This window comes from Orbicella faveolata, unplaced genomic scaffold, assembly GCF_042242905.1.
Source record: "Orbicella faveolata isolate gen_17 unplaced genomic scaffold, um_ofav_v1 contig_2, whole genome shotgun sequence".
NCBI lineage: Eukaryota > Metazoa > Cnidaria > Anthozoa > Scleractinia > Merulinidae > Orbicella > Orbicella faveolata.
In genome coordinates, this window is record NW_028301547.1 from 3,732,501 (window position 1) to 3,747,171 (window position 14,671).

Here is a 14,671-nt window from a genome sequence, read left to right on the forward strand (position 1 = left end):
AAAATTGTCCTATTAATCGATAGTGTCTCCTGCTATCACTTGGGCCGCTATTTTCAACTAATCGAAATGTAGTTCGCAATGAAACTACGAGGTCGAATTTGGTACAGAAGATTACTTCAGCAACTGGTAAATAACCGAGTTACTATCGCTCATTAGCATAACCACTGGTTGAATATTAGAAAAACATGTCATCTTATTGGCTACACAGAGTCGTGTACTAGTGATCGACAGACAATAACAGGGGCTCATTAATCTTTGAAAATGTCTTAAGCTTTAAGTTTTCGCGAAATTTCTGAAGTCAAGATCAGTATTCGTTTGATAGATTGGTCACTGGATTTGAAGGTCCGCTGTCAGTTTCAAAAAAAGCAAAGACTTTGATGGGCTTTAAGTCCGTGTTTTCGTGAAATTTCCGGAATAACTGCGGCTAGATTAGCTAATGACTCCAAGAACGACTCTACTTCCTTCACGGGGTGGGGAAGGGGAGCAGGGAAGGGTTCAACCCTCAAACAGAATTTACTAGCCATCAATAGCCTGCGAACAGGCCCCCGGCGAAGACGGAAAAAAAATTCGGCGAGCGCGGGAGCCTGTTCGCAGACTAAGCCAGGAAGAGAGAACCTGGATTCTGGCTTAGGGATTGGTTAATGAATCCTTTCTATAAATGGCTTTCACTGAATTATAAATCCCTTTGCAAGTAATAAAATGAGCCTTACTAACCTCGTGTTGGAGTTGATAATTCAAAGGAATTTTTGACTCAAACGAGTTAAGTCAGGCTAAATTAAATTCATACAGAATAATTTTTAGAAAAATTGGCAGCCATTTATGAAAAGGGTGCATAACGGGGTGTAGCTAAAATGTTCCTAGCTCGCAAGATGTGGTCTGGGGAAGAGATATTTCAAGGAAGCGCCCGTTGTGTGCTCCAGTGTTAGGGACGGACCATTATTATTACTATTATTATTATTATTATTATTATTATTATTGTTGTTGTTGTTGTTGTTGTTGTTGTTGTTTTGAGGTGTGGAGGGGATTGGGCAATTAACAAAAGCAATTCCTGCCGATGAAAAACTGCTCAAAGTGCAAATGCAAAAAATACAAAGCAAGTGCTTTCTACTATCATAGTTTGATTTTTGATGTTAAAAAAAAATTCTTGCACAACCTATTGCCTACCAAATCAGTCATGCACAACCTAATAAGGTTAGAAAAAAAAATCTTACCTCACGTTGTGCTTTGTAAAGGGTTCCTTTTTTGCAGTAATTGATCCCGGCTTTCAGTAGCCTGATTAACTTCGTTTCTCATTCTGTATAAGGTGCACAGAAAACTACAAGCTCCTGTCGTCGGAAATTAGTCGGAAGTGCCGTATATGTCCGCCATACGCTATATATCCCGAATGCAAAACTCTTTCAACCTATAAAAGAAGTCAACAATGGGAACGCTACTGAAATAAATTTACAGAATTGCAACAGATGGACGGGTCGGGCTCCACTGGCGAAGCTTCATCCGAAGATGACCGGCTTGTAAACGCAGCCGTTCGTAGCAAAATTGCCAGACTTCAGCAGCCATTCACTTGTTTTCGACTTCTATGTCGGGCTTGCTAGCCTTGAGAATTTGAGGAAACTCTGGCCGAACACATACACTCTTTTCTTTATTTTTTTTATTATTTTTTTTTTTTATAAGAATATTGTTTTTCCGGCCGAGGCTGAATATTCTTATTTTTCTGCCGATTTTAGGCTGAAAATATTCCTGTGAATATTCTTAGATTATAGCGTATGACATTCCTCTTTTCGAATGTATTTGGTGTCCGGATGGTGTTGAAATATTTTTGGAGCCAGCCTGCAGGCATTAATTATAGCCTGAAGTCACGGACATACCTTCTCGCAGAAATGTTACTAGCGTCCAACATACGGCTGGTACTCTTTTTGTCGCTTTTTGGTTAGTTTTCCGTTAAGAGAAAGAAAGAACTTTATACGGTTTAGTTAAAAACATATAGCTGTATTGTATTTATCAATTTTTAACACACAAAATTATATTCTTTTTAAAATCTCAGCCTCGGGTTTATTCTTAAAATATTCTTAAAATTTCGCAAATTTCAGCCTTGATATTCTCTTAAAACGCATTGAGTGTATTAACGTATTACATTATATGATACGATCGTATGGCATTTGCATGAACAGGCCTCTTCAACTGTTTCACGTGACAGTACACGTGAAAGTGTTAGACTCCTAACTCACGTGCAGGTGCGGCGACTGAAACATGACCCACAGTAATTTCTCCCCAATGCCATCACGTTCAAAGAGGGGAGTATCGCGTGACTGCGATCAGACATTGTTTTTTGGGACCAAAAAAAACTAGAACGCCTGATCGCAGGTTAAATTTCGCAGAAAACGGAACGCGGAAGTCGGTGCGTGTTAAATCTCGAAATGGGGAAAAAGATTTGGACATAGCACGAACGTTAGCAACGCTTGGATTTCACCAGATCACTGGCGTCAATGGCCTTAAACGCGCAGGAATTCGTTCGCCTGACCTCGTCCCACAGAAAGGGTTAGTTTTACAATGGGTGGCTGGGTGGTGTCTGAGAATGTCAGTAATAAATTTGATTCGGATTGCGTAAACGTCTCTTCGATGCAAAGGTTCGAAGAAATGTTTGATGACCCTAGCGACCGAGCAGTCTGTTGGATATGGCTATCTTTCCGGGAGATGGGGGTGGGGTACGGATTTGATCACACTATCATCCGCCGGTTTGATGATTGTTGTTTTCTTGTTCTAAATTATTCAAGCCACGTAATTTACAGAGTTGTTTTAGTTATCAAGCACTTTTTCACGCCAATTGACCAGCTGTAACTCTTTCAGTTCTGGCAAGCTGGGCTAATTTTGTCTAACTGGAACTCCCTATGTCCTTAATTATGTGTCCTTACACTAGTACATGCGACAGAATCTTGGGCCAGTTTTAGGCCCAGCCCACACTACGCCGAAGAAATTTGAAAATGGAGTTTCCACTCTGACAACGCATCAAATGTTTTCCATCCACACTACGCCGGAGAAATTTAACAATGCAACAATCACCGGTCATTTTGGATTTGTGTTTCAGGAAAAGTGGGGCAAGGAAATCACAATGTAAAGAACCCTGTTGATGCGGCCACCCTGTTAACACGGCCAGGTTTTGCTGGCCCGTTGGTGGCTTGATTAACAGGGTTCCACTGTACTCTCAATTCCACAGTGGGGGAAAACACTTAATCAGTTCGAGATTCCAAAGAGGCTAGAACACAGTCTTGGATACCGAAATTTGAAAACGCAGCTTTATTTCTACGGTTAGGCCTACCGTCCACACTAATGCGTCAAGAAAACGGAGCTTTTTTTTTTCGAAAACGCTCTTCAACCGGAGAAATTTGAAAACGCGAGCTTTGCGCCAATTAAGTGTGGAACAGAAAACATGTTGAAAGCGGAGCATTTCGAAAACGACGCCTTGTCGATAATCTAGGGAAATGACTGACTGAGCTTAATTGTTCGGATCAGAATAAAGTGGCCGTTATAAGACTTATAACGGGATGGCCGTAAGGTGCGGTTCCACTGTACCATAACCCTAAACTGAGTTGCGTACAATCATGTACAAACGGGGAAGGAGTATTCATCGCGCTTTGCCTCCCTATCCCTCGAACGTCTGCCACGAAGGCGATGTGTGACACGGTAAATCAACTGTTAAATCCACTGTTTTTCTTTGGGGTAAGAAGGCCTATCTCCTTTTAGCTGTAGCACATTCTATCTTTAGCAATATAGAATATGCAAAAATAGTGATGGATTATCCCACGCAAACTTGCAAAGTCGCGAAATTCGCCCTCACAGCTGCCCTCACATCTCCTGTCGTCACAATTGGCGGAAATGACGAAACCCTGAGCATGTTCTACGCATGTGACCTCAGCGATAAACATTATCTTTCGTTTCATGAACCTGGCCAGCGCTTCCAGTAATAAGGTGGTTTCTTTTGTTGCTGTGTATCAGGTAAGTTCTCTCCCTTTATGATCAGCATTGATTGAATTGTTTATTCTTGGTAGAGTTATTTATTGTGCAGCTTGGCGTGTCACTTAGATCAAAATCTTAACCAGAAGTATCGTGCCCAAGGACATAAAATCCTTAAGAACTGAAAAGGTGGCACTCAGCGAGTCTTCATGTATCATGGTGTTACAAATACCGCGCGCTTCCAAGTCTAATTTAAAATATACTCCTATTTACAGCATTCGCGGGTTAGATAATCTCCTTATTGACTGCCTTTTAAAGAGAAAATTTGTGAAACACTGTGGTTTAAGACCGCGTCTTTTCATGACCTTGGTTGCAATTTTTAGAAAGCTTCCTATTGAACTATTTCCCATTGACGTATAAATAGGGTGAAATAACACAGATACCAAGATAACGTACGTAGGATGTTATTAGGCATAAATAGAAATAGTGAAGGTGTATTTTGTGGTTTAGCATACGTGATCTTTATTTCCAGTTTTTCTGCAAAAAGATCATTTTCGGAGTGGCTTTTTTTGTCCTAAAACGACACCTTGTACGCCTCATTTCGCGTTTTCTAGTTAACGCATCTTATTTCTCAAGAGCTTTTAACAATAAATCACCAGTGACCTAATGACTCTTGTAACGGTATTGTCCCGCTACAGCTCCGTGGAGGGTAGCGGAAGTGAATACCTTTCGAAAAATATCTGAAATGCTAGATTATTTCTTCTAAACTTCTGGCGCTGGCAGCTGGTGTTCAAAGCAGACCACATACAACTTTGTCTCCATAAATTTCATGATCACGCTGCGACGAAAGAATTTCACTTTCCCTTCAGAGTTGTTGGTTTTGTCGCGCGCGTATAAAGACGACCGGCCAACATTTCATCATAAATTACTTTTCTAAAATGAACTCTTTTATAGCTTTGGCTTACTGATAACAGTGCTCTCAACCTTCTCAGCAACCACGGGGGAATTTCTTTCATCCTAATGGACCCTTAAAGCATGCGTGACAGCCGAGGAAAGATAGGGTTGACCTAATAAATCATTCTCGATGCCAAAGTGATCTCTCGTACTAGAAACGTATGGAGCATGACGATTGCGTAACAGTTGTTCAAAATCTTGCCATTCGGCGAAAACCAAGGTCCTAGAATGAGAATATGTTAGTGACAGTACGGTCTGGTGAACAATTTACAGGAGAAAGAATGATTCTTTTTAATACAGTTACTGCTCATAGGTTCCGGGGGTACTCTACAAAGTTTTATACGGAGAGGCTCCGTTCCGAGGTCCAATCCCTTACCGTTTCGTTTCTTCTTGTCATTTTCATGTGTTGGCTAATCCCGGTGGCTAATAAATGAAATGCTACAGCTGTAAGGTGCGTCTGTACGAAATAACTGGTGACAGATTTCCCTACCTTTTCATATACTTGTGAAATACCCACCCTTTTATACACCTGAAACCTGAAAAAGGTACCCTCTCGGGCGGGGCCTCCCCGTATAGGCCATTAAAGGGATTACCCCCCCCCCCTCCTTTCGGGTCATAGGTAAAACGGCCAGAAACGTTGAATACGTGAAGTCTTGCTCGCGGTCAAACGTTTCAATTACTGTGGTTTATTTTTATTTCGTCGGATTGCACTCTCACTGGGCAAGTAAAAGCATGAGTAAGGTTATAAAATAGCTGCTGACAGTAAAGATGTTTTCATTTCCCTCAAGTTAAGGAGTTTCTGTAACCTTAAAATGCTCTGCAGGTGCGCATTCGAAGCCGAATAAAATGATTGTTTCGTCCAGTGGCCCCGACCAGTCTGTATTGCCCTGTTGCCTAACACTTCTAATTATTTCAGTTAAGTTCCAAAAATAAATGGCACTAAATCAGCAAGATACTGGTTAAGTAGCTAGCTTTGAATAGTGGAAACAGCAGCTCTGTCTTTGAAATGTTTCTTTTTTTTTTGCCGGTGGGGTCAACGTAAAATCCCGATCATATATAAACCCCACACCTGTTATGTTTATCTTGGGGCTCATTCTTTCAGAAGGGTTAAGGTTTCAGGTTGCGTGAGATCATTGGAAACAGTGTCCGGTCCGATATTTAGAAAATATTGGACCGGTAATAAAACAGTCTGATTGACTGATACTAGTTATCGGTCCTCGAAACTTAGTTAGTCGTGTAATAAGTTAATCGATTGCATTTACTACCGCATTTACTATCGGGCATATCAGCACGCTTTCTCTTACACATTGATTGCGCTTTGGAAACGTAACCAAGTAAAATAGGCAGCTTTCTTTTCTCAAGTTTTGGTAATTGACACGGTCTTTCGCTCGATTCCTTTAGTAGTTTGACTCAAATCTCCCTCGTTAGATAACTTGACACTCATTGTTTACAGGAAACAGATATCTTATAATGAAGTATTCACTTTGTGTAGGTGGTCCCAATATATTTTATGACCCTTTGACGCATGTCAACAAACCTTGTTTGTCGGCTTGGCGTAAGTACTTAGGGCGGTAACAAATTTTTTTCGTTAGTTTGTTCAGAACAATTCAGTGCCGCAAAAGTAGCTTGCAATGGCCGAGATTGTTTAAACTTTTGAGGTATAGAAGATTACGCGAGTCGGTAAGTTTTATTTCACTCTGAATAACGTAACTTAGATATCTAAATTTGGCTTAGAAGAGAGGGTTAAGCAATGTATGTTTTTTTTTTTTTTTGCCTCTTATTGAAAACATCATTCAATATTTTGAGTGAGTAAACTGACGCTTCTAATATTAATGAAAGTGCTTTCAGAGAACAAACAAGTTAAAGAACCATATTTGTCCAGACTTGTGTCAATGTTGACTTACACCTCGATTGATTACTCAATTAAGCCCAGAGCATATTTTTGGAGAATCGTTACTTTATCTGACTCATGGCCAACGTAATATTAATCACTAAAAGATGTACTATGGCGACTTATTCTTAATTATTATTCTTAAAGCAAACTAAACCTCGGTGCATATATTGATGAAATCTCAAAAGATTAAAGAAGCTCAAATTATGCATATATTGTCAGAATCGTTAGTTTATTTGGATACCTCATTGGCACCGTAATATCAATCGCTAAAACAGTTTATTGTACTATGACGACTTCGTTCTAAATTATTATCCTTAAAGCAAACCAAACTCGATGCACATATATTGAAGAAAAAAGATTAAAGAAGTTTGGTGGGTATATTGTCAGAATCTTTAGTTTATTTGGATAATTACCTCATTGCCAACGTAATAGCAATGGCTAAAGCTTGTACTAAGGCGACTTCGTTCTAAATTGCTATCCTTAAAGCAAAAGAAAGGTCAAGAAACTCTTAACATACTTTCACAAGTAATTCCAAAATGCAATACAAGAAAGTTATTGTAAAATTTTCTGCGATAAGGTGAGCGAAGGAAAAAGGTAAATTTCTAACCAGAAATTAAACTTGGTCCACCGGGTTGAGAGAAGAACGAAGTATAATTTATAGAGGATATGGAACAAGCAAGGAACAAATATGGCTTCCCCGAAAACCTCATACGTCACGACCTACGCATGCGTGATGTGGAGCAGACCATAAGAGGTCGGGAATGAAATTTTGTCACATCATTGGAGGAGTAGTTCTTGTTTGTCTGAAAGAACGCTAACATAGAAGGAAATTGACTGTAACCGCGATACAAATTTTACGCCAAATTAAATTGTTTTCTATTTCAGTTAAATAGAGGAAATAAACAAACAATAAAGAATTTTGAGTTGTCGATTGAACGATAAAGCATTTTATTAGACGTTTATTACTTAATTGATTGCGTTGTAGTCCTGTTCATAATGCGATATAGCTATGGCATTGAGAATATTGGCACGCGCTTAAGTCATTAACGTCACATGGAGCATAGTTGACTTCCCCTCTCGAAACCTCCGTCCGAATGACCGGACGTTTTTAAATGTTGAGTTAACTCTTCACGGAACCGATTCCTCGTTTTATTCTTATATTGATCAATAAATTTTCCTGATGTCCTGTGGCTTCTAGCTCCAAACCGCGCCCTTAAGTCAGTTGTCGAAACAAAAATTTCGCTCAAGCACTTACTTACTGCAGGTGGCTCAATATATATTTTTAGTGACGCAATTTATGCAGACACGCTCTGTTGATAGATAATGTATGCACTCTAACATCAGCCTGGAAACGTGACTGAGTAATTTTCGATAGTTTGTATCAAACATTTGCGGCCCTAATGCGAATGGTCGACGTTTCTTGCAATAGCTAGGTAAAGGTTGAGTCTGCATACGAGCCAAGTAGCCCATTAGGCTGGAGCTTATCCCGGGTTCTGTAGCAGTGAGACCAGAGTTCAAATCTTCTGAATTCAAATCTTCTGAGATATAGATAATGCGAAAGGGTAAGTCTATATAACGTCACGAAAAACAAATTGATTAATCCGGCGTCAAATGTTTTGCGTGTTAAGTTTATTGCTGCCCAGATTTATAACACTGAGTGATTTTGTTTTTGTTTGTTCAATACTACTAGCAGACGTAAGCAGTAAAAAGTCCTTGTTATTCGCTATTGCTTGTGTTACGGATAGAATGTAAAAAACACACTTGTTCAAACTTTTCTTAACGTCAACTTAATGCTATTACTAATAAAAGCAAAATAAACTTGGTGCAAACAATTTCAAAAGGCTGCACGAGGCACAATGATTCGTAAACATCCGAAAGAAAATTTAATTTTTAAGCCTGTGGCTAAACTTTGCGTTTTTGGATTTAATTTTTAAGGTGTAGGTCGACTGTCTATGGATAGGTAACAATCAGATACGTGAGAGGGTTTACGCGAATCCTGTGATAAAACTCTTGAAAACCACGTACCACGGATTACGTAGTTTTTGAACTGTTTTATTTTCAATATTGTATAACTGATCCTCGAACCCTTGTGTGATGAGAAAACCACAACGCCTCCCACCAAACACGAGCTTTGTTCGCCGAGATGTTTTGATCATTGTCTGGGTAAAAAATACTTCCCAGGAATACGCGCCCATTCATTGGCTGCATGTTCGTGAAAAGCTTTTATGCGACTCGGCGAAACAAAGCAGGTATTTAATTTGTATTGTTTTCGACGCAAAAGACAATATTATAATCTCTATAAGGCTCTCATTTGCTATTTATGGCTGAAGCGTTCTTTTCCAATTAATGCAAAAAGTGAACTGAAAGAGTTGACAACGTATTGTGTCGCAACACGCTCGTTGAAGTCAAGAGCTGCATCGCAAACTGAAACACGTCGTGAATGAAACTTTGCAGGAATATGGTCAGTGTTTGAGATCTTTTAACATTTAGGTAGGTCTGTGCTTTGAGTTTTTTTCTTTTTATGATCTAAGGGGAAAAAGGAAATTAGGAGAATAAACCGCGGGTAAGTCAATTTTCGTCGCGCGAAATGTCCAGCTTTATTACAACGAAGGAAAATTGTGTTCATCGAATAATTTTTAGCTTTATTTAACGTATAGTCAGGTTTGCCAGTATATTTAGGACAAAGTGTTTGTGATTTCCTTTCTCAACGTGTTGATGTGGTTACAAAATCTTATATTTTGTCAGGAAACTTTTCAATTAGATAACAATTTTGAGAGAATCGGTTTCGAAAACGAACGAGTGCGGTTGAGACATTATTTTGTCAGAGTGTTTCTTTCTTCAGGAATTAAACTTATCTACGCTTTCATTGATTCCAGTCGCAGTATATCGTAGATTTTAAATAAATCTTTATTACCGATCTAAAGCGCTAGCGACAGCTTGCGATTTTTGTTATTTATTTTTCAAGTCTATACTAATAATCCTTTCAGATCGCAGTGTGAGTTTCTGTTGTGCACGTGCTGTGAGTCGACAGCTGTGATGCTTTGAAAATTTGAATATTTCCTTGTTCTTCCAGGTTGAAAACTAAAGCAACAATGTTTGCCCTGCGTAACATCCAATCCTTTCCAACACACCACAACTTCAAATTGATTTCTTTCCTAAGATCTTTTTAAGAATCTCTCTTTTTACAGTACGCATTTTTCGAATAATGTGTGTTTTTAAAGATTACTCAGCATTTCTGACCTTCCGAGAGTCGTAGAAAAGTCCTTCGCTCACTTCAAGCGATACACATCACTGCCCTGGCTTTGAATATCGGTGTTGAAGCTAAAACGGACGGTGAAGAGCTCCGGCGTTGAATCGAACTTAAGGCTTGAGCTGGATTCAATCCTACTTGTACGGTGGTCCAGTTTACCACGTAACAAACGGAACTTTTCCAAAACAAAGAAATTCACTCGTCCAAAATTTATATGCTGTTTTATTTTCAATCGAGGCTCTGCAAGCTTCTGCAGGTTCATGTTTTGAATTTGAAACATGTTAATTTTTCATAGTAAATGGTTTCTCGGTTACAACGCCTAAGATAAGCGATAAGTAATTTAGCCCAGGGGAATTGTTTTTAAACAATGCCAGTTTTTCCTGATAAGACTTCGCCGGGAATGAACTATAAAATGAAAGGTATTGAGATATGAAATATATCGTACACAAGAGAAAACAAATACTCCGGTATTCTATTTCAATAAAACTCAATAATTAGTTGACTACTGTAACTCGTTTTAAAGTTACCATTTATTGTTGACAATAGCACCGTGCATTTGCAATGTGTCTGAGTTTCAATAAGAAAATATGAAGGGACCAAATTCAGTAAACTGTTGATGTTGCATAGACAAAAAGCGGACCAAAATTTAAATTGAAAACAATTTGTTTTGATAATTGCGTTATAACCATCATTCCAATCAATAGGCATTTTACGTAAGAGTTGAATTTGCATTCTTAATAAATGTTTTAAGGTACAAGGTGATCGTTTCTCGCTAACAAACTATGGCTCGGACTTTGTGCCACACAAAAAAAACAAACTAAAAGGTTGATGAATTTGGTGTAGCATAGTTTATGCGCTATTGCATTCAGACTAAGACAACTTCCAGTGAGTAGCTTTCCACACGGAAGGCTGTTTTGGTTCTGTATATTCAATTTAACCCGTAGTCAACTTGCATGTACATCAGCATTACTTGAAAGATTATACTCTTGACTGTTATTAAATTCTATCTCAGAATTCTTGGTACGAAAAACGCGCTAAAGTGAAGCAAAATTCAAAAGTGAAAAATGTGATAGCTGACGTAAACAAAAGACTGATCTCATCGCTATAGAATTCAATGTGAAACGCAAATAATCCAATAATTGTACGTGTGAATTAAGAAGAATTTAATTAGCATTTCCTGTGCATTCTGTGGCATGTAAAGATAATAATATACATTAAGCCAAGAAATTGAAAACATGTCTTTTACTCTAGATTGTTCTGAAGTTTGCCCGGTTAACTCGATGATGTCATTTGCTCAGTTCAAATTCGCCCTTGATGCGATGATACTAGCTAAGAAGACGGCGCTGTTCTTTTGTCCAGGGTCGCTGATTACCAGCTCGAAGTTCCTTTGTTAGGCCCCGTTCACACAACGCTGGAGGAAATTGAAAACGGCGTTTTCGCTCTGAAAACGCATCAAATTTTCTCCATCCACACTACGCCAGAGAAATTTGAAATGCAACAGTCACCGGTCATTTTGGATTTGAGTTTGAGGAAAACTTGCGCAGCGAAATCACGTGATCATCGTGATGTCATGGTTTTCGAAAAGCTCCGTTTTCAAAACGTTTTTCCGTCCACACGAAAACTAAAAGCCGGCGTTTTCAAATTCCTCCGGTTTGAAGAGCGTTTTCGAAAAGCTCTGTTTTCTTGACGGATTAGTGTGGACGGTAGGTGTAACCGTAGAAATAAAGCTGCGTTTTCAAATTTCTCCGGCGTAGCGTGGACGCTACCTCACTGTTTTGTTCCGGGCAAAGATCTAACCCTAGATGAATCACGGACCACTAAATTAAAAAAAGGCCTTTTGCTTTTCTTGAATTAGGAATTGAAGATCGTGGTTGGATTTGAAAAGTTTCATTTTTGAGAGAAAATGATCCTATCCAGCCTCTTTATCAATCTTGTTCGAAATTTACGCTTTAATTTCCTCGAAAATCATAACTGTAGTTAGTATCGACTTTGGCCCTGTTCAAACCTACGCTGTCTTTGTCCATTTGTTTTCGTTGCCGCGTCAATATCATAACTGAAACAAAAAGTTTTTCTTGAAAACACATGCATTTGAAAACTCTCTCCAGAGTTCATGGAGATATCTTAAAACGAAGCCCAACCGTGTCAGTGTGAACGGCGAAAACATATGGAAAAGTTATTAGTGTGAACAAGGCCTTAGATTTTTCGCCTACACGCTTAACCAACACACAAGAAAATGCTAATATGCCTGAACTGTTCTGGTTAATTTTCAGATCATACGAGTGAATACCGCTTAAACGTGACGTATTCGAAAGTTCAATCAGAAAACAATCTTCCAGTTCTCTCATAATGGAGGACTGTGTTTTTAACGACGAAGGATTTGATGAAAGTGTCACCGAGGAAGCAAATTTTTTCGTCGCACCCGACCCTTACGATTGCACCTTGCAGATAAAGGTCCGATGGGGTGAGGCGAACTCCGTTAAAAAGCTCTATTCACCTTTCCTCGAAGGAATGGATCCTACTTTTCAATTTATTTCTATCAACGAAAGTGACGATGTGGATTCCACTCTGGATGAATCATGCATTGACGAAGATGATGAATCTCCGATTCTGCAATGTCAAGCAATAAACGTTGTGCTTTTTCTTCACGAAACATTTGGCCGTTTATCCGCCATAGATGTTCAAAGAAATTTCCATTTTCCTCCGTGGAAATTTCACCATCGGGTGGAATTGCCGTTGGATACCAAGCCCCGGGTAACTGCCAGTCAGGACTTCTACGAGACATTTCCTGGGTTTCCTTTGTGGTCCATATGCCCGGTTCACTACGGCAACGAACATTTGCGTTTTCATATTTTTACGAGAAACTTTCTTCAGATGAGGACATTTTACGAGATTTTAACAGGGAAGAAGGCAATCAGTGGCTCTCCTGGGTTTTGCTTCTTTACTTTATATTCTCAAAGTGGATTTGACGTTCAACTTTCACTGAAACACTTACCGCAAATTTGCCCCAAACCTTCGAAATCTGCGAGGTTAAAGTTGAAAATCAAGGACATTAGCACAATAATACCTCATTTGAAAGAACCCCCGGTTCAAACGGAGGGTACACTGTGGGTCGCCAGTGACCCTGATGGTAATGAACTCTTGATCGAGGAGACCGCACCCAGCCAAGGAAGGCGTAAGACAGGAAGACTACTGTCCAATAGTAGTCTGGAGACTTCTGACTACGAGACTGCATCCATCGACACCGAAAGTTTGGCGGGAAGTATGAACTACTCACCGCAAGGAACTCTCAGTTCGAGCTTTTCAAAACGTTTAACGTTGTTATGAATTAAAGAAGATCTAATGATTAATGATGAGTCTACGAAGCTCGGAAGGTTCCCAGACCCGAGTTACAAAGTTAATCATAATTAACAGATAGCAAGTTCAGTGGCGGATCTAGATATGCCTCCTAACTCTCTCCCTTTCCAAAGCGAGAAAGCTCACTGTCTCCTCTTCTCTCCCCTATGTTTATCTCAGCTTACGCTTTGTGTAGTTTGAAATTATTCAGACTTAAAACTGAGGGACGAACAATGTAAATAGAGAACCTCACCGAAAAGTTGCAAAATTGAAATCAAAATTTTCGCTTACACTGGGTTAGATTAACCGGACTTTGAACAACTCGGCTCAGCTTTACATAAAAGAAAACAGAGAAAATAATGAGATCTTTTTTTGCTCTGGGAGTACAATTTCTTGGTGTGACGAAATATGAGTCTCAGAGAGATTACAGAGAACTTTTTCTTATATGTAGTAGAACCAATAATTTAAGATATTAAATATACTCGACGCGTTTACAGTTGAACAAGGATAAATATTTCGGTACATAGTGTGTGGAAACACCTAGATATGATTTGAGTATAATATTTCTATTCATTTTGATTTTAATACGTTATTTATTACACCGATTACTGATATATGTAAATTAGAGTATTTTATTAAAGAAAAGAGCATTTTATTCCTATAAATGTGAATCTTTGAGAACGGTAGTTCAAGCCGAGATTCTGATAGAAGCAGGTGGAATGGCCAATTCCCCCCATGAGGTGTGCCTGCAGGGAATCATGGTAGTTGCATTCAGCAAAAGAAATATCCAGTCTAAGGTGATGAATACAAATACCATGATTCCTTGCAGGCACATCTCATAGAGGTAATTGCCCATTGATGTCCCATCAATGGGCCATTGATGGGACATCACCCCCTATCATGGGGGGTGGTGGGGGGTGGTTGGGAAGGAAATAGTGAAAACGTAATGAATGGACGCAAACAAGGTAGTGATGAAGGGCCGATCTGAAAGTTCTGCAGAGCGGCCTAACGTGCGATCGTCGGAAATCACTTTGTGTTTTTGTTGTAATGTAAACCATGTTGACCAAACGTCATAATCTTACCATCCTCGTGTTGTTACCTTTGCTTGTCTTATGTCATTGATAAATGGGCTTGAAAAAATTCCTTTTTCAAAACAACACTTTATTATTGGCTCTTTGTTACCATACTCGCCGGACAGAAAAGCAGTGCTCTCGACTTAGTCGAGGGAAGTTGTTTAACATGATGCATACCTTATTAGTAATGATTACCTTGCAGCGTATTACATACGTTTT

The 14,671-nt window shown here is 39.2% G+C and overlaps 1 protein-coding gene across 3 annotated transcripts; it reads left to right on the forward strand.

Moving 5' to 3' along the window:
* Positions 1 to 3,891: 3,891 nt before the first annotated feature.
* On the forward strand, positions 3,892 to 14,044 carry LOC110067759 (protein FAM124A-like). 3 transcript variants are annotated; one of them, XM_020775081.2, is made up of 2 exons: positions 3,892 to 3,990; positions 12,317 to 14,044. In XM_020775081.2, the coding sequence occupies exon 2, from the start codon at positions 12,393 to 12,395 to the stop codon at positions 13,368 to 13,370; it is 978 nt and encodes a 325-aa protein (XP_020630740.1). In that variant the 5' UTR covers positions 3,892 to 3,990; positions 12,317 to 12,392; the 3' UTR covers positions 13,371 to 14,044. The 3 variants fall into 3 exon arrangements, with proteins under 3 accessions (XP_020630740.1, XP_020630743.1, XP_020630742.1); XM_020775084.2 differs by lacking the exon at positions 3,892 to 3,990 and adding an exon at positions 8,089 to 8,358; XM_020775083.2 differs by lacking the exon at positions 3,892 to 3,990 and adding an exon at positions 8,423 to 9,286.
* The last annotated feature ends 627 nt before the right edge of the window (positions 14,045 to 14,671 follow it).

Coding starts and splice junctions, on each gene's coding strand:
- LOC110067759 (XM_020775081.2), top strand. CDS start 12,393: ATGGAGGACTGTGTTTTTAACGACGAAGGATTTGATGAAAGTGTCACC.